This window comes from Hipposideros armiger, unplaced genomic scaffold (assembly GCF_001890085.2).
Source record: "Hipposideros armiger isolate ML-2016 unplaced genomic scaffold, ASM189008v1 scaffold_231, whole genome shotgun sequence".
Taxonomy (NCBI): Eukaryota; Metazoa; Chordata; class Mammalia; order Chiroptera; family Hipposideridae; genus Hipposideros; species Hipposideros armiger.
In genome coordinates, this window is record NW_017731581.1 from 912,776 (window position 1) to 935,384 (window position 22,609).

At 38.9% G+C, this 22,609-nt stretch overlaps 2 protein-coding genes across 9 annotated transcripts in view; both read right to left on the reverse strand.

Annotated features, from left to right (window-relative positions):
* Positions 1–4,600, reverse strand: part of AGBL3 (AGBL carboxypeptidase 3) — a 42,669-nt gene extending 38,069 nt beyond the window's left edge. The window contains exons 1-3 of the mRNA XM_019654785.1: positions 4,538–4,600; positions 3,532–3,592; positions 1,149–1,334 (exon numbers count right to left, since the gene is read on the reverse strand). Coding sequence (XP_019510330.1) covers positions 1,149–1,334; positions 3,532–3,592; positions 4,538–4,600 — 310 coding nt within the window. The remainder of the gene's footprint in view (positions 1–1,148; positions 1,335–3,531; positions 3,593–4,537) is intronic.
* A 6,722-nt stretch (positions 4,601–11,322) lies between these two features.
* CALD1 (caldesmon 1) overlaps positions 11,323–22,609 on the reverse strand; it is a 220,033-nt gene continuing 208,746 nt past the window's right edge. For 6 of the 8 annotated variants that reach the window (XM_019654802.1, XM_019654800.1, XM_019654804.1 and 3 more), the window contains 3 exons: positions 22,309–22,404; positions 16,558–16,638; positions 11,323–13,396 (listed from right to left, as the gene is read on the reverse strand). In XM_019654802.1, the coding sequence (XP_019510347.1) occupies positions 13,361–13,396; positions 16,558–16,638; positions 22,309–22,404 (213 nt within the window). In that variant the 3' untranslated portion in view covers positions 11,323–13,360. Of the gene's footprint in view, positions 13,628–16,557; positions 16,639–22,308; positions 22,405–22,609 lie in introns of all 8 variants that reach the window. The other 2 variants (XM_019654806.1, XM_019654805.1) reach the window with 2 other exon arrangements.

Below are 22,609 nucleotides of genomic sequence, written 5' to 3' on the forward strand. Positions count from 1 at the left end.
TCCAGGTTGAGCTGTTGTTCAGCATCTTAGCTGTAGAGGGCAGTGTCACTGGCCCTCATGTGGGATCTGAACCGGGGCCCTCTGGCGTCCCAAGCAAGTTCTTAACCATCGCGCCACTCGGCCGGCCCGGTCCCGTTTCTTTATTTTTGCTTTTGTTGCCTGTGCTTTTGGTGTCATGTCCATGATATTGCCAAGAACAACGTCATGAAGCTTTCCTCCTATGTTTTCTTTTAAGTTTTACAGTTTCAGGTCTTATGGTTAAGTCCTTAATCCATTTTGAATTGATTTTTTTTTTGGTATGGTGTAAGACAGGGATCATCGAATTTCATTCTTTTGCATGTGCATATCTAATCTTCTCAACATTTATTGAAGAAGCTATTCCTTGCCCATTGTGTATTCCTGGCACTTTTGTCAAAGATCAGTTGATTTATTTCTGGGTTCTCTATTCTTTTCCATATGTCTGTTTTTATGTCAGTACCATACTGTTGTGTTTTTTTTTGTTTTTGTTTTTGTTTTTTTTAGTACCATACTGTTTTGATTATAGTAGCTGTGTAATATATTCTGAAATCAGAAAGTGTGATGCCTCCAGCTTTGTTCTTTTCCAATTTGATTTGGCTATCTATAGCCTTTTGTGGTTCTAGCTGAATTTTAGAGTAGTTTTTCTATTTCTGTTAAAAATTCCATTGGGATTCTGATCGGGACTGCATTGTCAACATCGCTGGTCTTTCAAGGAAATGTAAATCAACACCACACTGAGATATCATCTCACACCTGTCAGGATGGCTATCACCAAAAAGCAAAAGAAAAATGCTGGCGAGGATGTGGACTAATTGGAATCGAATTGCAATGTAAGTATAATTGCACGCCAGTTTTCGAAGACTTTATATAAAAAAAAAAGAATGTAAAATATTTTGGATATATTTGGGTTAAAGAAAACATATTTTTGAAATAAATTTCACTTGCTTCTTTTTACCTTTTTAAATGTGGCAACTAGGAAATTTAAAATTACATTTCTGTATAATATACGTTATGTTCCAACGTTATATTTCTGTTGGAATGCACTGTTCTAACACTGGGAGTCTCATTCAAATCAAAGTTGGCAAAGTAAATTTACTAATGTTTGATTCCCCAAACTGCTAAGAACGTACCAATATGTTGGACTTTTTCATCAATGACCTCACAGTGGTACGGCCATCGTGTTGGGCTCAGCGGACCAGAAGAAGAGACACCATATAAATCTCGTGGTTCACGAAGACGCGGCACCCATCTCCCCAGCTGATATTCCAACAGTATCTGTGTAGTCCGGGGGAAAGATGGGTCACTAATGGAGTCACCTGAAAAAGGTTATTCAAACACAATCATGAGTGATAAGCAAACTCCCAATTCCTGGAATTTTTTATATATTCTTTTTTCCCCTGCCAACACCATTAAGTTGTGACTATTTGTGGATATAATTATAAATATTTTATAATCCATGGCACTTAAAACATAAAAGTACTAAGTTTTGTAACAGTTGATCTTCACAATAACCAAAACACAGTTGTTGACCTCAAATACTATTAATTTATGCTAACTTCTCCCTGCAACTCAGAAAAAAACATTTTGGAGTTCGATAGGGATTGCATTTGTTTCTTTGCAGCTTTTCTAGCAAATTGCTTACTGTTAAGTCATCTTAAATGTAATCACACGGAGGCAGCTATTTGTCTAATGGGTTACATACACCCACTGACCCTGTTCCCTCACCACCTACTGGAACTACCTTCTCAAAGGCCGCTAGCGAACTCAGTCACAGCTTTTGCTCAGTTCTCATTCTAGGGCCACTGTGCGGCACAACTCCAGGAACGTAATTCACATGGAATATAACGGGGCTGCCCCAAGTAGGTAGCGCAGAGGCCCTGTCTCTTTCAATGGGATACCTGCAACATCAATTTGATGTTAATAATCGCCTGTCCTTAAGCTCAATTCCCTGTCTTTTTGGGATGCTTCCCTTCCTGCCTTTCACATACTTGATTCTATTTGTCTCACTGTCTCCTTTTGCTTTTCCGTCTCGGAAATGTGGCTTTTGTTTTAAAACCTAGATTTAGTTCTTAGCTGTTTTTGTACAACAGCAGATAAAGCAATTGGACTAGGAGTCAAACAGTTCTAATCTACTGCTTTGTTTCTATATGATTTGGGTTGGCCCATGCAGCCTCTCTGAACATAAATCTTACTACATGTAAATAAGGAATAATATTAGCCTCCCTTGCTACTTCTCAGGGTTGTTATATATAGATCCATTTATTTGACAGGCAGTTATTAAGTCTCTAGTATTCCATTATGTGAGTAGGCCCCCCAGTTTGTCTAATTCACAGTATGACTCAAAAATGGCAAGGCAGTAATTTATGAATTAGATCCAAGCCTCATACTATTTGTAAATGCTAGAGACATTAAATACCAAAATTCAAAGTACATCAAAGTACTTAAGGAAAACTTAGATAATTATATTGATAATCTTGGGGTAGAGAAGTCCTTTGTAGCTTAAGCAGATAGAAAAATAAAGAGCCACAAATGAATAATGATATACTTAACATCAAAATAATTCTAAACAATGAAGGCAACATAAGCAAAAAAAGAAAAAAAAAGAAAGCAACGTAAGCAAAGTCAACGAAGCTATGCACGAGCAATTCATAACACAAGGGACTATAAATAGACAAGTATATGAAATAATCCTCAATTTCTTTTGCAATCAAGGAAAAGTTAAAACAGCAAGTCACCGCCTTTTCCCCAACAGACTGGCAAAATTTTAAAAAGATAAAAAGGGCAGCAGGGAGAAGCCTGCAAAATAGCACTACACATTTTTTTGTATGAGTATGGGTATAACTACGTGTATATATGCAAAGAAAAAGGTCTGGATGGGTAAACACCAAACTGAGAACAATGGTTATTTTAAAGTGAACCTATGTTATTAGGATAGCGGTGAAAAAGACAAAATAAATAAAGGCCTTCACTTCAATTTCAAAATATCTGTGATACATATTTGGAAGAAATATTTTAATGTGGATTTGAAAGTACAACTCTAAATGCATACATTTTTAAAAAGTGAGTCTACATTGAGATGCCTACATACATGTATACTCGCAAATGAATGACTTTATGAAGGAAACTCCTTGTACAGCCATACTTCATTTAAATAAAGATGCAGTTCTAAAACATTGTGCCCATTATAACTTGAATTATACTGAAAATGCATTTAAAGAGCTACTTATATAAAGAAATTTCAAGATAAATTCTCACGTTAAGTCCTTTATAAAATATTGACTGCTTTCATTTAGTTTCATTAAAAGTTAGGTTTATCTAAAACAAACATTAAGGGTTTGAACTCCAAAAGTTTCTTACAAAAGTGAATACATTTCCCTCTCCTTATCTAATAACAGAATAACAACTCCCTATATTACTCAATCTGACTTTTTTATAGTTTCTTCATCTTCTTATTTTTCATCCACTGAAGGTCTTATCATAAACAGAAGGGAAAATATATGGATAAGTTCAAACCTGTTAAAAATGCACACTGGTGGAGATCCTCACTTACAATTTTCGCAAAGGTATCCTCATCCTAAAACAAGAGTTTTAAAATATTTCTCTTTTTAAAACCAACAGTTTCCAAATTCAGAATTTTTTTTACATCTATTTTTGTACTAAGAATTGAGTGCAATAAATGAAAAAAATTTAGAGGATTATTATGGGCTACTGGTCTCAAAGCAGTATCCTGAAACCTTAAAGTTTTCACCTTGCATTCCCCTTTTCCATAGTGTAAGGTCATATTAATGATTGTAGGGAAGAAGTAAAATTTAAAGATTCTCTGTAAACTTGAGAAAACAATTTAAATTAAGAGTAAAATTAACAAAAATAAAAACACGGAAAAGAAAGAAAAGAAACAGAGAAAGTCATAGACTTAAAGAGTTACACATCACTTTGGGGTGCTTATTGTGGTCCCTTAACTTACATATATGATAATTTATACTTTACTACAATGTGAATAAAATCTCTCAGAAATATGTGCTAGAACCATACAACATAGTTTTAAATACTGCATTTTGTCCACCCCCCTTTTTCCCTCCATTTCCTTTGTTACATCAGTGCCACATTAGACCTACTAATGTGACACACAGGTTTAGAATATAGAAGGTTCCAGTATTATGATACATATTATAATGAACACAGTAGAATTAGTACATATAAGAAAATAAGTGGACATGAATTAAAAAAATAAACCCTAATAATGGCTTAATACACACATTTTAATAAAACGAAGAAGAATTTTACCCAAATTTTTTCTCAGAAAACACTATCAATATAGGTTCTCTTTCTACATAGGGCATACTTCTAATATTTTGGCTTTCAATCAAATAAATTATTTCCCAACTTCAGTAACAAGTGATATAAACGTTCAATTGATTTTTTACACGCAATTGATTTTATAATATTTTTACTGAGAATCTATATTTTATAACACAAATTTTATCTCAAATTAAGTAAGATAAAATTGAGAAAAACATACTGATTCATCTTCATCGCTGATTGTTCCATCTGAATAGTCTTCATTTCCCAAATCTTCTGACATCTCTTCAGTATTTGGCTTGAAATTTATTTTATTATGTAGGTAGGCTGTAAAACAATTTCTAAGGAACTTATTTGACAGTATTCTTTTTAAATTGAAACTGTTTATCACCTTAAATGAGTATCCATTCAATTATATTGAATTAAGTGACAACCTTCTTCACTAAAAAAACTATGTTAATTAGCACATAGCTAAATAAACCTTCAATTTCAAAGATTTAAACAAATTTTCGATTTTTATGAGAGAAAGACCAAATCTAAACAAAAAGTCAAATCAAGTAAGTAATTTAATTGAAAAATAATTTCCAGGGAGCTGGCCAAGTGGTGCATTGGTTAGGAGTTGGCTTGGGACGCCAGCTCTAAGCAGCAGGACCTCGGTTTGGATCCCATATTGAGGGCCAGTGACACTGCGCCCTCTACAGCTAAGATGGTGAACAACAGCTTGACCTGGAGCTGGGCTGCCATGAGTGGCAGGCAATGGCTAAGGCTGCAGTGGGGCTGGCCCGCAGCAGGCCTGAGTTTTCGTGAGCTGCCGTGAGCAGCCATCCAATGGCCTGCCAGCGACTGCCTCACCCGGGAAGAGCGCAATGATAATACCAACTTGGGCCAGTGAAGCAATGTCCTCCACAACTAGACTGAAGAACAAAAGGACAGCAACTTGTCTGTTCCCTTTCCCTGATTCCCCAATGCTGTTCCCCTCCCCCAATGCCCCAATAAAATCTTTAAAATTTCCAGGGAACACAGCCAAATCATTTACACCCTATATTTACAATTAAATACCACAGAGAAATAGCAAGTTCAGAATAACCCTGGGGCATTAAAAAGATCATGAATCAAAGAAAAATTATAGTTACTTATCCTGGCAGTGAAATGTAGCAACAGAGTTAAATTTATTTTCTGCTTAATTTTTAATTGACCAACAGCTGAATTGCCTACATTTCTCTTTATATTTTGGTTAATATTCTATAGACACTGTCTCTGTTCTAAGTCAATTATATTTGTCTTACTGAAATCGCAATAGTTATCAGAAGGTTGTAGTAGCAATCACCATTATCTCACCTATGCAAGTATTTATCAGTTTCGAATCTAATGGTTTAAGCTCCTCTCTACAATATGCGTGTTCTTGGAACAAGACTTCATAGAAGGAAGTCCAAGCTCCACGCCAAGTAACCACAAATGCAACAGAGCAGTCTGTCTCATTAAGGCCTTCAGTACTAAGAGACTTAAGTTTCAGACTGGGGATCACAATTCCAAACTGGACTGGCATCAATCTTTATTTTATTTCCTTACATGAGCCTAGGAGGCACATCAATGTTGAGACAAGGGTCTCAAGGTCTGGGTGGTTCTTACTTAACGCTATTCTTGCTAAATGTTAAAATGGAGGCACAATATTTTGCAGCTGTAACCTGATGAGCTTAAGTGGAATCTAACCAGGTAAGTTTAGCCAACTGCAAAGAAGAAATCAACATATAATTAACCAAATCGTGTATATGAGCAATGGCTAACCTCCCTTCCGGGAGAGCGCTTTGGATGTGAATCCTCTATCTCCTTTACCTGCTGCAAGTAAATAAAACTCCCTCGCGACAACCGCGTCTAGTTCTTGACTAGCACACCCTAAGCAGCAAACCCCCTGAGTTCAGGAATATCCAACATGCTGACCTGCTACTGATGAAAACTCCAGCTTCAGGAAAGCCACACACAGAGACGATCTAATGGGGGCTCCGTGGGTATCTTCCTCCGTTGAAGCAGAAGAGGCAAATGCAGGTGCGCCCAGGTAGGTCTGCAGGGAGGCAAGATGACCTTCTTTCTTGGTGGGAAGGCTGGTTATGCCACAATTCCTGTCATCCAAGTGTTCCTCTCACGCTCACTTCTGTACTTGGCAATGTAGGGAGGAGCTCATTTTCCGGGGTGCGGTCGGCCCACGCGCGCTTCTTTCCACAGGGGGCGCCCCTCCTGCGCTCTCCTTTCCTTCAGAGGAGGGCACCTGACTGGCCTCAGCCGGCCTCTCGCCACCGCTGCCCCTAGTCCTCCGGCCAGGCCAGTTCCTTCCGTGCAGGTAGCAGCTGGAGGTAATTACGGTCTAGTTTAATAGCCCCAGCCACGCCCTTCACCCAGAGGCAAGGCCGCTCGTTACCAGAGCAACGGGACCACCCTCGCGAGACTTCGGGCACCTACGACCAGCAGGGAGGGAAAGAGCCTTGGTGGGATTTCGGGCAAAGGAATGGGGACCCAGGAGGATGAAGGGAACTAGGGGTAGAGGAGTTGGGGGCAGAGAGGGGAGCCCAGGGTAGGAATGGGGAGGAAATTTAGGAGTGGAGAAGGCTGGACAGAGATTTGTCCCAGGTTCTGCTGAAAGGTTGTCAGGTCCCTTCTCCGACCTGGGAGGCAGTAGAACATACTGGTTAAGACTGGTGTTCTGGTGGTCTTTATTTGTACGGCAGCCTGAGTGGCATTCTGCACAATTATGCGACTCATCTTTATTCGATTCGGAAATGAAAATTTTCTTGAACTACTTGGTAGGGGAGTCATAGATATACTAGGGTGAGCTCCCAAGAGGCATGTGAGCTGGAAAATTCTTTAAATATAATCGTCGTTAGGGAACAGTGTTGAACAATTGTCTAGTGGGGAGCTATGTAAATCACTTTGCATGTATTGTCTTATCCCATTAAATATGACCTTCCCATAACGGGCTTAGACATTCTTCTTGTTCTTCCCATCTTGCGTTCCCCCTGATCTTTAGCTCTAGTGGATAACGGAATATATTCGGAAGTTTCCCAACGATAGCTGAAGAAAAAGGCCTTCAGATGTTTGGTGTGTATATGGGGTATTATAATACGTCATGAGATTTGTAATATGGTAGATAATGGACTGTAGCAAGTTTGAAAGAATAAAGGGGAAAGTACGTTGGCTTAAGCATGGTAATGGGCTAATATCCCCTCTAAAATTTTCAAGTTTCTGAAAAATAACAATTTTTTTTTGAAGTCAGCATTTTAGAAGTTTGCACCTTCCAGACAAATAGAGCACATTATTAGATCGAACTCTCTTTAAAAATAGTTAACCCTTCACAGTTGTAACTTGTTTTATGCCATCCATGTAACTAAAGGGGACATACACAGAGAATTTTTGTATATCTATTTTTTGTTGTTGGATTTCAGAGTCATGGTTGTGAGCCATAGGATGTCAAATTTAGAATGTGTCTAAATTTGGGGACCATAGTGAAACATCATTCCCCTAAACACTGGGAAATGAGGCAGTAAGAATGCCCCCTGCCTGCTCAACAAAAAATGGATCAGATAAATCGCCTCAAAAGACAAACACTGGTTCCCCAGCTCAGTGTGAAGCTTCGTGACAACAAACATGAGTCTTTGGTTTTCCCCACCCAATAACTGTCCCTGAACTATGCAATGGGGAAATCCCCCTTTCCATGGGGGACATGTTGGCCAGATGCCATAACTTTTCAGCCACTGAAACAGTTTCATTTTGGTATTTAAGATTTCATTCTAGGATTTGGTACTAAACACATTTTAAACTCCAATTTCAAACTCAATTCAAAGTCCTCCCTCTCCTCCCCTTCCCCTATGCCCAAGCAGCCGAGATATGTCCCCAGTTGTGGTGGCTTGGGAGGAGGGAGGGAATTGGTCTTTTGCTATTTACATTCATTCCTCCCTCCTTGTACGTGCTGGTTTCTTGTGTTACGATGAGCAAGGGCTGGGGAGGAAGTGGGCTAATATCTCCTTCTCTGAGCCAAGTTGAAGTCTACAAGGTTGGTCTCAAGTGTTCTTGTTCTTTGTGGGCGGTGGCTCCAGCCTGCCCCCTGATAAGGGGCTCTCTTCACTGCGCATGCTCGCTCCTACACACTAACAATATCTGGTGAGAGAGCGTGGGGACTAGAAGTTAGAAGTGTGGGCTCAGAAGCCAACCGCCTGGGGTCAGATACCTGCCACTTACTAGCCATATGTGACCTTGAGCAAGCTTTTTAACTTCCTTGTGCTTCAACTTACATGTAAAGTGGGAATAACCCAGTAGTACCTATCATGTAGTTGTAAGGATTAAATGAATCAATAACATATAAAGTGCCTGGAACTTGGTAAGGGCCCAATAAATGTTAGCTGTAACTACCATGTGACCAGCTGACCTCCAACTGGTGACAATGACACCACATCCCTCTGATACTCGGGCATCTACACACCTTGCTGCAGTGATCCCTGCATTTCTGTAGTGTCACCTCTGACCCAGGTTGAAAACTAGCTAAGGAATGAATCATGTGTTCTGTATGATGGTAGCTTTTTTTTTTGCACGATTTTTATTAGGACCTTCAGTAAGAGATTATTGAAATTTTTTTTTTAATCTAGGTAGAAATGACCAGTTGGGAATTCTAAAACCCATTTTAATGAAAACTTTTCTTGGAAAATATTTCAGGATAACAAAAGCTGACATCACTAAAAGCATGCCTTGGCAAAACTCTATTAAATCGGTATTCGAGTCCAGTAAGAGGCCAAGATTCTTTATGGAGCTGAGATGCAGGGCTGCGTTGATATAAGAATTATAAATCTGGGAACAAAAATATCATAAAACCACCTCTCAAAACTCTTAACAACTCTACAAACATTGACAGCAGTACCTCTAGCAAGAGTTTATAAGTTGGGATGCTAAGGAAATCATCATCTTATCACTTATCAAGTACCATCATGTGTAGAGCACTGCCTCTGGGAATATAAAAGCATATAAGGCAAATATATATATATATATATTTTTTTCTCTGATTACCCCAGGCTGAAGTATTCTCTCCTCCCTCTAAACACTGAATTATGTATTACATAATTCTTTGACGATCAGGTACTAAAGCCTTGTGATATTTTATCTCTTAAATTCTTGAATTGTTACTCAATATTTTATAACTTTTCATGTCTATTATTTAGCATTGACCTCCCCACTAGAATAATGTAATTGTTCCCCAGAGTGAAGGCAGGCGGCAATCTGTATGAAGACCAGATTCCTTCAAGCTCATCCTTACTGTGAGGAGGCAGCTCTTTGGAGACTCATAATCTGGAAGTAATTTAACAAATCCTCTTCCTTGACAGAAGATTTTTTTGTTCTCTAGCCCCATTGGGTCACCAAAGGTCTAGCCCAGTCTCTCAGTGGCCTCTTGCTATCAGCATCTGCTCTGAAGCAGAAGTGCCCGCACAAAGGCCAAGAGAGAAAAAGCAACACTGAGCAGGTGGCACATAACTAGGCTGCTATTTAAATGCAAAAACATAAAAAATTCCATTAAGTATAAAAGACCTAAATAGTCCAGTTAAAACTCAATGATCAGATTGGATTAAAACCCAAAGCAAGCCATATGATTTTCAAAGACATGCATCTAAAACTAAAGGAAATACAAAGGCTGAAAGTAAAGGGGTAGACAAAGTGATATTGTGCACTGTAACACTAAGAATAAAACAACAACAACAGATCTTCAAGGCAAAACTTTTTGTTACACAGCGACTCACTTCATAATGATAAAATACTTCACTAGGGAAGATACGATTCTAGATTTGTATATGCACCTAAAACATGACTTTAAAACATGGAAAACAAAATTTACAGAATTACAAGGAGAAACAGACAAATCCATAATCATAGTAAGAGATTTTCACTTTTTTCTCAGTACCAAAAAAAGGAACAAGTAAAGTAAGGATATAGAATGTTTGGACGTGATTAATGAGCTTCACACAAATAGCGCACTCACATCAAGACCTTGTTCAGTTACCTTCTTACTCTGTGGGAGAACCCATGTTTAAGATCATGAAATCTTTTTTTTTCTTATCCATTCTTCCATTGGAGCACACAGGCAAGCAAGGATAGGGAAAACCCTCCAATACACCTATTCCTACATCACACCAGAGACCATAACATCTTATTCCCTCACCATGCACACTGTAAAATTAATTTTCATCCATCCCTAATCCTGTCAGCTTGGAGATTAGTACTACAGACTATATTCTATTCACTGCTTAATTTTGTGAGTTGACTCTGGTGACAACTATCTTATTGTCTAAATGTACTGCCATTGCCCTTCTTGTTAGGACGTAGAAGTAAAAAGGACTAATTATATTTTGTTACAGTAACTTAGTTAATTCTTTCAATCTCATGGGCAGGATTGAGGGGACTGCTCAGGAGCTTTGGACTCATAATTAAAACCTTTATGAGAAGAACTTCAGATTTCAGACCAAAAATAATGCGACATAAATACGCAAAATTACTATGAAGAAACATCTTTGGATTTAAATGGAATTGCTAGTGCCTTGCCAATAGTAAATATTCAGCAAACAAATGGTATATATTAAATGAGTATTTCTGCTGTAGAAAACACTACTTTTGGGAAAACAGTACTGCCTTCTTACGAGCTAGAAGAGTGGTATGTGACAACATTGGGAAGGAGGGAGGATGGAGGAACGTTTGATCGTTTTAAAAAAAAACCATAAAAAAAATCTCTCTTTTCAATCTTTTCCCTACATGTTTGGTCAGTTGTCCGTACCAGAGAGCAATGTTCAATATTTTGTTAGAAAACTGCCTGTAATACGCATAAGTTTTTTTCAAAAAAATATGAAATGGCTTTTCTTCTTTAAAGAGTGAAACCAAGACTCAATCTGAAATACACATTTTGCTATGCCATCATCTTTATTGCAACAAATATAACTCTTGTAATTAATATAGTACATAAAAATACGTGAGGCAAAGACATTTGGAGGAATTCCATTTATTGTGGATGCATTTTCACAATATATATTTATTGCAGCAATCAATTATCAGTGAAAAATATCAAGTGTTTATAAAATTTTGAAGAATGGCAGACTCACAGAATATGCTAGTTACCTTGCAGTTTTACCTCTTAAAGATTCACAAAGAGAACTGTAATCAAACAAGTAAACAAGGAATTTATTTTTCAAAAAGATTCAATCCAAATGGAACAAAATTCTACCCTAAAACTTATTCCATCCAAATATTGGAATAAAAGTCAGGATCGATATATTCTCTTCTCAACTTTAGACTTTCTAGAAAAAAAAAAAATAGTCATCAGGAGACGCTCTTGCTCAAAAGTACAACATAGCAATGTTACATGGCCATAGGCCTTGATTCAAACTTTGATTCTATTTCACTCCAATGATGGGAGTCAATGCTAATTCAGGCACTACATGTGGATTCTAGTTCATCTTCTCATAGACTTATATCTACTCTGTCATGGGTCGATGCCGTGTGCAGTCTTGGTGGCTTTCCTTCCATTTGCCCAGGTGTGCTAAAAGCTAGAGAAGTCAACTACTCTTTACTGATTTTTGAGGAAAGCAGACTTTGCAAGGCAGTGGTCACTCCTCATGCTAGCCCTAAACTGGCTAGCTAGCTCTTCCAGGGGATTCTATTGATTAGAAAACAATCATACAGAAGCTCCCTCATTGCAGTAGGAATTGAGAATAGGACAATTTTGGTTAAGTCAAATGAGGTATCAATTTATAGATCTACCCTATATATCTCTATGCTAGAACATACTGCCAAGACACTGGAGTACTCTTTTATCATCTATTGTGAAGAATAGATGAAAACTTACTTATACACTAAAATAAGATGATATCTGGATTGTGTGTAAAAAAATGATGAGTTAGTAAAGGCTCTTGGGGAGAAAGGTAAAACTAGTAAAAGTTACATATACTTTTGGAAAGTTCAAAACATTACCAACTTATGACAAGTACCAATGACTTACAAGTAGAAAAGTTTAATTTCAAAAAAGGATGTTAAAGATGGAAGTACTGTCACGACTCCTAAATACTGGGTTTTGCTTATTTTTCTTCTTTGCTTCTAGACAGTAGCCAAAGTTGGAATTTCAATCTGTCCAGTCTTGTCACTAAAATTCCTGTTTTCAAATTTCAGAAAAGGAAGAGACCTCAGATATCATCTAGGCCAACGTACTGTGAACTTTAGTAACAGAATAAAGTTTTCAGCAAGCTTTAAGTTTGACCCAGATGGTAGTTTAGTACAATTCACATTGGACTTAAAGATTGCTTTTAATTATAAACTAAATACTATGTTTTATAGAAAATGTCAATTCATTTTGACATTTCGAATCTCTCTTTTTTTTCTTACGGGTTATCTATCGGGCATTGAAAACTTATCGATACCTATTCTGCCATGTCTCTATTGGCAAATATGAAATATTAATATAATATTGTGATTTTTAATTTTTAAAAAGCTGTGATATCGGCTAGTTACAAGGACACACTGCTAAATATAATAGTCTAGCACATAAAAAAAGCTTTCTACCATTAGTGTGTTTGTATATGTTTATGCACATACATACATGATCAGGTCATCTAAAGTGTGGTTTACTATCACTACCAAAGAAATCCACAAAGCAACCAACCTAGAGAAATCAGTACCACTGTCAGCTAATATCATACTCCAACTTGATTCATCAGCATGAAAAAGTAATACCTTAACAATATTTTTTTTTAAAGACAATCATTATTGCAGTATCTCAAATCTGAAATGGGTTCCTTTCAGAAAGTGTTACAATTGCCTACTAAAATAATTTCTTCCATGCTTTAAAGTGCAGAAACAACATGACTTTTGTATTTAAAATTATAAAAAACCCCCCAACAACCCACTACGGTTCGTTTTTCTGGATCCTGCACACATCCCTCAGGCAATTTTCAACATGAATCTCCTCGTGTTTGACTTCCGGTGCGGTTGGTATCACTGTTCAGGGTTATGATGATCAGTAGGAAAGTCTCTATTTCACAGCATGGGTTTCTTTAGAAACAGGCTCCTGTGCAAAGGCAGTACTTTTTACCATGAACACCTCTAGACTGTGATTATTAAATATAGTGATAATATACATAGGTTTACCGGGATAATGAAAAACAAAAACAGAAGGACATGAACCCAATTTAGCAAATCAACATAAATATAACACAGAGCATGTTAGCCCTCTTCAACTGAGCTGGTCCAGCATCTTGAGCGGCTACTCTGGGTTCTGTCTTGAACTGTCTCAAACCTGCTAAGAGAAAAGAGCTTTAAATTGGCAGGCACGGTGCTCCAGCCAGACGTTTTGTGTCAGAAGAAAAAATAAGAATTATAATATGGCAGGACTAAATCTTTATGAAAGGGAGGATTATTGTTGGCATTCTATTCAAATATGCTCCTCTTCTTTTAGTATGTTTTCTTGTTGATTTTTTTCACTTCTTCCCCTTCCCTCCCCTTTCGTCTTTATATTCCCCTTTCCCTACCTTGATCTTTAGCCTAGCTCATGGCATTCAGACGCAAAGATGTTCTGTTTTTTTAAGAGCCACTGTAAGGCCCAGGAGTCTCCGGTGTGCATTCCAGAACAGGCACACATGACAGAATGGTTCAGTCTCAGCCACGTTAAGGCAAGATGGTGACGTGGAACATGCTTACCTTGAGCTTTCTTCTATTTTTTGTTTCCTCCCTCCTGTTCTTACATCCCGACCCTTGAAACCTATCTGACCCGTTTGTATCCCATTTCTTATTTGTGTACCATTTCTTTTCCTCATCTAGCTGCTAAAAGTCCTTGCTGAGGTATTCACAAATATTAAAGTACAATAGTCCCTCAGTATGCTAGGGGGATCGGTTCCAGGACCCCCCGTAAATACCAAAATCCATGGATGCTCAAATCCCTTACAGAAAATGGCGTCGTATTTGTATATGACCTTTGCACATCCTCCCATATACTTCAAATCATCGCTAGATTACTTGTAATGCCTTATACAATGCAAATACCTAATACAATGCAAATACTATGTAAAGAGTTGTTATACTGTAGGAATGACAAGAAAGGAAGTCTGTACATGTTCAGTACAGACGCAACCATGGTAGACCTGAGACTACATGTCAACAACAATGGAACACTTTTTTCCTGAATATTTCTGATCCTTGATTAGTTGAATCCATGATGTGCAGCCTGCAGATACAGGGGGTGGGGAGTGGGGCTGGTGTGTGTGGGCTGACTGTATTGTGAATCTGCATTTTCAAATGTGCTGCGTGTTTTCATTTCAAATGAATGACATTTAGTGAGTTTCACGTTTTGGAGCAAAGAAATTAACTGCTCTGCTCCCCGACAAACTCAGCTCGGGGCTTGGTGGTTGTATTATTATTGTTACTAGAGTAGAAGAGTTGCGTGATATAGGCCGAGGAGGAAGGGGCAGTGTGTGTGAAGACTCGCCCTGTCACCTTCCCGCCTTGCACCACCATGCTGCACAATTCCAGAGAGTACCATTCATGTCGCATTGTATGTCAGTGGTGTTCTCTGAGTCCTACCATTCCAGATCATATCTTTGCTCCACTTCCTAGAACCCTGGCTCCGGGGACTGTTATCCAAAGGTGCTCCATTATACCTCCTTAGACCTGTGATGATGGACTAAGGACAGCTACATCCCCACTGAGAAAGGAAACTGTATAAACATCTGGGCTGTCATTTCTGAAAGGTCAGAGACCAATGCTAGAGGGGCCATGTGGCTCAGGCCAATAAAAGATCATTCTTTGTTAAAACAAACAAACTAAAGAACGATTTTCCTATCACTTTCCACCAGGAGAAAATCATACAAGGAACTTTAAAACCTCTACATTTTCTGCTGAACACGCAATCCTCAAAAGAAAGTGGCATGTATAATGGTTAAGAACGTAGGCTCAGATCAGACTGTCCGAGTTTCAATCCAGGCTTTTAGCTCCTTGTTTGCTGTGTGACTTTGGGCAAGTTACTGAGTCTCTCTGTGCTTCATTTGCCTCAATTCTAAATGAGCGTAATTAATAGTCTCCACTTCACATGGTGGTTGGAGGGTCAAATGAGATCATGTAGCTTATGCAAGTAGAACAAGTGCCTTGTATCTAGTGGACACTCATTAGGTATCAGTGATTTGTCGTGGTGATCATTATTATGAGGGACTTCTGATATATTTAGCAATGCCTTAGAAAAATGAACTTATTTAAAAGTCATTTTAAGGAGTAAGGTTGGGCTAGTAGGGTTTCTTGAAATGTAAGAGCAATCAAGAACTAATAGGGAAGACGGAGTAATACATGCAGGCAGCAGCCCCAGGCTTAAGGGGACATAGAAAGTGGTGATTCTCCAGCTGCCTCTGAGGTTCATCAGCCCCTAAGTTTGCTTGAAAAGAGCTTCTGTGTTTAGAGTTCTGAGGAGGCTCATAAGCAGACGGTTCAAATCTTATTGTTGGTCTCTGATCTCTCTCCCTCCCATTTCCCTCTGTTGGAGGAGAAGGCTGGGGTATTACGGGAAATAGGGAATGGCCACCATTAGGAGCTGAATTAGCTTCTTGTACACAAAGGGTCCTATTTAGCCATTACATCATTCAGATAGTGTCCAGAGACCCCTTTAGCAAGAATGAACACGCCCTTTGAGCAGAAGATCAAAAAAGAGATGGATCCAAGCATTCTCAGCTAGTTTCCATAGGGTAGCAAATTTTGCCTAACGTTTGAATATTATTTTAACTTGTTGCCACAGCAACCTGGAGTCCTGGGCTGCTGGCAATGTCATCTCTTAGGATGATGGTTCCAGGGAGCAGCGTTGGGGCCACTTAGGGAGATGGATGCTTTTCCCTAGGTAATCTTCCAATGGCTGTGGCTCCAACCCTGGACCTTGTAAGGACACATAGACCATGATTGGCCGTGATTACACCAGATGGCCTTCTGCTGTCAGCACTCCTTCCACTGTGGTGCTTCCTGAATATCTCACTGGGAATCATTCCCTGGACTATTTATGTTTGATGACTGACCAACCTACACTGAAGTCCCCATGAACTTGGCCTTTTCCTGTACCATATACAAGTCTTTAGAAACGGATGGTTACCTGGGCAAGGCTCTGTGGCTCAATGCTAGTTCTCATTTGACCCGGGTATTGTACTGCAGGATACAGCAGGGAAACAAACCTATGAAATTCAAATCCTTCCAGTAGATTACCTTAGTGGGGGACGTGACCTTATCCACAGATTGCTTTTCCCAGAGGTTCCGCTTGCCAGACACGTCTCCTGGCCTCAAATCCTAATGAAGAGAAAACAGAAAAAAATTAACACATGGGCATTTACATTTCCTGGCCATGTTTAAATAAATCTCTGCATCTGTTGTTTGTTTGAATCAATTTCTTATTTAATACACTTGATCCAAACTGGATAGAATGAAAGGATTATTAGCTATTGTTTGTTTTTATATAGACCTTGACCTGTGTTATGATATGAGAATGGGCTGGAACTATCCAACATTTAGGTCTGGTCCTTCACCAAGAACTTACTTTTTCTAGATCAGTAAAATTGGAATATAAGCATGTTTAAAACAATGTGGCCTATTTTTAACTTTCTACACTCTTACAAGTGAATAGAGCATAGGTTTGTTTTAAAAACAGTTGACCCTTGAACAACATGGGGGTTCGGAGCACCGACCCCTGTGCAGTAGAAAATCCACATATAATTTTGGCCTCCCCCCAAAATTAATCACTAATAGCCTGCTGTTGACTTACCGATAACACAAACAGTCGAGTAACACATATTTTGTATATGTATTATATACTATACTCTTACAATAAAGTAAGCTAGAGAAAAGGAAAAGTTATTAAGAATATCATAAGAGAAAATACATTTACACTGTTTACTGAAAAATAAAATCCACGTATAAGTGGACCCACGCACTGCAAACCCGTGTTGTTCGAGGGTCACCTGTAATTCCCGTGGGGTTGGATAGGTATTTCACCCCGTGCAGTTTAACTTTCTTTCATGGCCCTGCCCATGTCCCCTAGTCCTTCTGACTTTCAAATGCCAACACTGCACTTCTTTGCCTGAGGACTTTCTCTGGCTACAGATGCCCACTTTGCCATCCCAGGAGGCAGGCTGGAAGCTTCGAGTTAATATTTCCAGAGCAGTCCTCAACCGCTCACCCATGAGATTTGATGCAAGAATATTTCTTAGGCTCACTGACGTCTTGGGTAGGATGTCTCTCTGAAGCATGTGTTTTATGGTAGCCTCCAGGGTTTCCCCAGTGGAATTAAGGGTTAATAGCCCATGAGGTGACTTGCTTAATAACATTCCTTTTTGGCTGCCTCCTTATCCCGTCTCACTTCCTGTTCTTCACCTTCCAAGTTAACCACTTGTACTTGAATCACTATCCTAAGGTCTGCTTCTGGGCAGTCTAAGCTAAGACCCTTTTCTAACTCTACTTTCCTCAAACTAAAATTATGTCATATTTCCTGAGGAGCAAGTAGACCATTCAGAAGTGTATCAGAAGTATAACTACTGCACTATGTTGTCCAGCTGAAACTAATTCTAAAAAATGTGTATTTCACAATAAAAAATAATTAAAAAAAAAAGTGTATCAGTAGAAACCTAGCCCCCACCAAAATCAACATTTACCACAAATTGTACCCATAAGAGAAGCTGACAGTTCATGACATATGTGAGAACATGTGGAAATCTTGGGAAGAACGTACGAAAATATGATTGATAACAGTTACACAGCTTTGATTCTTTACTTGCTACCTCATAATTAATCTGGTGGGGAGAAAGATCCCAATTTCTGTTTCCATTTGCTTTCCTTCCAGCATTTGCTTATATTAGTACTTGGCAAAAGGTAGTTGGTAGGAAATAAATGTGTTTGAACTGAAATAGTCATATTTATGTTGGCACACCCTTTTCTCATTAGGAAGGCAAAGCTAACAGCAATTGCATTTATTCATGGACACCAGTTTAAAAGGATGTATTTTTGACAAATCGTATGGAGATCTCAATGCTGAAAAGGCACTGGTTAAATGGTACCATGTGAACCATTTCAGATTTGCCTTAGTCTTACTGAGTTTCTAGATTTCCACTGTGGCATGAATTCCTGATATTCTAGTAGAGAGTTATACCTATTTAACTTGGAAAGAGTAAGCAACAAATCAGATTGTTTTTGAAGAATTCCATGACATTCGCCAATGTAGGTGGAAGCTGCCAAATTGTCTGGGAGTCTTTTAAAAATTTTGGAAACTATAATTAGGAACATGCAGATGGAAGCTCTGGAAAGTGGCTATTATTACTTTATTTATTTGATTCATAGAAGACAAATATTTTTGTTTCACATGAATGTTCTACTAAAGAAAATGGATTCTATTTCCTTTTAATCCTACCTATGAATCTTTTGAGGTCACTTACAGCGTTTAAAAGAGTCCATTTTAAGAAAATATTAATATCCAAGTGGTAAGTTGACATTTGAAATCAAAGGGGAAATAGAAAAGAAATTACCTGACCAGGTTACATTTTAGAGAAAGACCCACTCCGGAAGAAGAGAGGAAAATGAAGGCAGGAGAAGTAGGTTCCAATCAACCAGAGATCAAAGAATGAAGAAGAGAACTCAGCTGAGAGAGACGTTGATTTTTTTTTTAAGTAAAAAGAAAGACAAATTAGCATGTTAATTGCTGTATATAACATGTAGTTCAGACACAAAGAACAGACAGACCATCTGAAACAGATATACTCAGAAATGAATTCCAGTTCCAAAGTTACACCGAAATCCTATCAATTCTACCCACAAATATCAAGAGATGTCCTAGGAACAGGTCAGATGTAGAGTAATGTTTACTTTTAAATAAGTGAGTTTTCAGGGACTCCCACCTCATATTGATTTGACGAACTATTTTGAGCACTTTTAATTCTTAGCATACATGGAAATTATTAACTTGGTAGAGGATGGCTTTCCTCTCCAGTGGATTTTAGAGCTGCATGCTGATCCCAAAGGAAAACACCAATATCCTTCTTTTTGAGGTTTCCCTGGGTGAGGACCATTTTGGTGAGAAACTTTTCCTCTGGCTTTTCCTTCATGGCTGCATGCTACACATCTGCAAATGCAAACCCAGGCTTTCCTCTCTACCCATATACACCAAGGAACAGAAACAAGGGACTGAGAATAAATCACTGCTGGTCCAACATCGGAAAGCACCTTTGGGTGATTCTCTGACATCGTGGGCTCAGAGTCAGTCTGATCAGAGGCCCAAAGGTGTCCAACTCAGGTGCTTGCTGTGAACGGCCAGGCTGGAAAGACAAAGGCCTGAAGAGGTTTGGTGTAAGAAAATAAGGAAAAGAGGGAATCCACAAATTCAAGAGTGCATGTTGGGGTGACCGGTTAGCTCAGTTGGTGAGAGCGTGGTGCTGATAACACCCAGGTTACCGGTTCGATCCCCGCATGGGCCGCTGTGAGCTGTCCCCTCCCCAAAAGAGTCAACTATGCCATTGTAGCATGAGAGCCATGTGTAACCAATGACCATGGCTGTTCCCCAATAAAACTTAAAAAAAAAAAAAGAGTGCGTGACTCTACATCTCAAAACTGTGTTCAAATTATAATTTTTGAAAGGAAAATAAAGCCCAACGGTGTGGGCCAAACTACACAAAACTTATTATAGCTGCAGGTCACCAGTGTGAGACCCCCTGACACGACCCGGGCAAGACCCTTGTCTGACCAGTCTTTCTAAGCTGCCTGTCTGGCTGGGCTTCTCCTTTGGCCAGCCGAGTTGTATGCACCTGCACAATCCTTCTAGCCCTTTCTGTAGAAAATATGTCTCTTTTCTGTTGGATCCACAGTGTCTATGAGTTACCCTCCTGCCTTCCTGGGGTCCAGGTCACATCCTCTCCCAGAAGAGACTGTCATGTTGCTATTCATATTTTGACAAGGGCTGGCTGGCTCTCCTACCCCTGGAATGGCACAAAGCTTCAAGGTGCTTAGTAAGTATACTCCAACTCGCTTTTTATTTACAACAGCAACTACACATTGCTTTCTTCCAATCTGGCCTTCATTCAGGAAGTCACCCTAGGCTCCAAAATCCAATGGCATAGAGGAAAAAAGAGATCGCTCTGGTCTGTACTAATTGCCACATCCTTCTTTCCTCTGCCTTCCATCCTCTGGTAGACGGCCTAGCAAATTGCTTACTAAATAGCAGGTAAAGCAGGAGATGGCTTTGCAATGTCCCCGTAATACCTTTTTGTCCTTCCATTTTTAGGAGGCTGTCAGTAACCCCAGAAAATGGGGCTTTTTGTGGAAACCTTGACACCGTTATATCCACTGTGATAACTGAATGGAATCTTTTTACCCCTCCCATTAGGATGACATCGATGATGATAAAAGGCTTATCAGTTAAAGCCCCAATAAAAAAGTCTGGGTCAAGTCCTGGACCAAATGTGAGTATAATCTGGTATAGAAATGAAAGCGATCACAACTATCACAAACATGAAAAAATGACCACCTCCGCCAGTCATGTGCCAAATTCATCAAGGAGGAAACCGTAGACTTTTCTCTCAGTGTCTTTGCTATTTTGAGAGTTCTTCAGTGGGTCCGTGAACTTCCTGAACTTGTGTTATATGCACATTTTGGGGGAGAAGGTCCTCCAATTTCATTAGGTTTTCACAAGGGTCCATAATTCAAAAAAGTTAATAATCATGGGTCTGGAGCCACAAAAATGACATGAATTGCCATGACAAAAATAACTTCTACTCTCTATGTCACCGTGGGTGCTGGGGAAACTTGAGGCACTCAAGAGCACAGACCTTTTGGATATGATCCCTCGCCTCAACTGTCTCCTTTTATACGACCCCTTTCCTGTATCTACTGGGAGAGGGAAAAGGTGTTTTTTTTCAATATATAAAGACTTTCCAGTTGTAAATTGGGTTTACATTCGTTTTACACCTCCTGTGAGTCCTTATGCAAAGAATCCGGGGCTGAATATGAATTAAATATCTATAAGGAGATGCACCTAAGAAGGGTATGGAAATATTTCCGTTTTTTTTTCTTTTTAAATTGGAAAAGTGATCAACTTTAGTGACTTTGGAGATTAAATATGGAGCCAATGGGTGCAATTATATGCTCAGTGGGGCAGAGGTCTAGGATTTGGAAAGGTTTTCTTCTGCCTCTGGCATGGAATGGTTATGACAGTTGAGTTTCTGCTTCTTTGGGTACCAACAAAGCTATAAAAGCCAACTTAACAGAGAAAGCTCCTCAGTATATAGTAGGGAGCTTAATAAGGTTTTTCATTATAATGACAAATGCAAGGCAATTATATACAGTCAATGAAAAGGTGAAAAGAATATTCTTATAGTGACATGCCACACATAATAAGAACATTTTAGATTTCCAAAAATAATATTCATAACCAGTTTTCATAGTTCCTGGTTTTACTTTTTTTTTTTTAAACGGCTTTCCTTTGGAGGTGTTGACAGTAAAATTATAGCAATTATTTCAACAACTACCCAATAATAACTTTTGCGTTCAGTTACAGAAATTAGGCGAATTAGAAAATATGGTTTCAAAATAGCTTACATATGCACTCTTTGGGAAATAAGTTAGGGGTGCACTGGACAGAGAAGGGGCCAAGATAATCTGACATGTTCATTTTCAAATTTCCAGCTGTAATTTGTAGACTAAGGAGCTAAACAAATAGACCAGTTAAGAGTGTATATTTGAACGGCCTCAGCATTCTGGCTAACTAGCCCTCGCAGGGTAGACAAGGAATTAGGGTTCCGATTCACCCTGTGGCTAATTATGATGCAGCTGCTCTCTCTAAAGGCGAACCCTTCCTCGTTTGTCATTCAGCTGACAGCAATGAATGAAAGTACCATCTTCCCCGGGCAAAAAGACCAACAGCCATTGTTTCTGCTGCTGGAAGCTATGAGGTCAAAGAAATTCAGAAAACCAGCCACTTACAGAAGGTTTGGGAGCAGGCGACTTGTTTCCATTGGGGCTTTTAGTTAGCCATTCATTGATGCGGCTGGACACCCCTACCTTCAGGCCAGCAGTTTCCTACAAGAAGCCAATCATCCAATATTAATGAAAAAAAAAAACAACACAAAACACACCAAGCTTTACATGGATAGAAATTTTCCAAGTAACCTTAAAATACTACGAAATATTATTTCACATAGCCATCCCCTCACACGAATCAATGATTGATTGTTATCTTTCCCATTTTGAGTAAAATAAACCTTGAACTTGGTATTTAAAAACT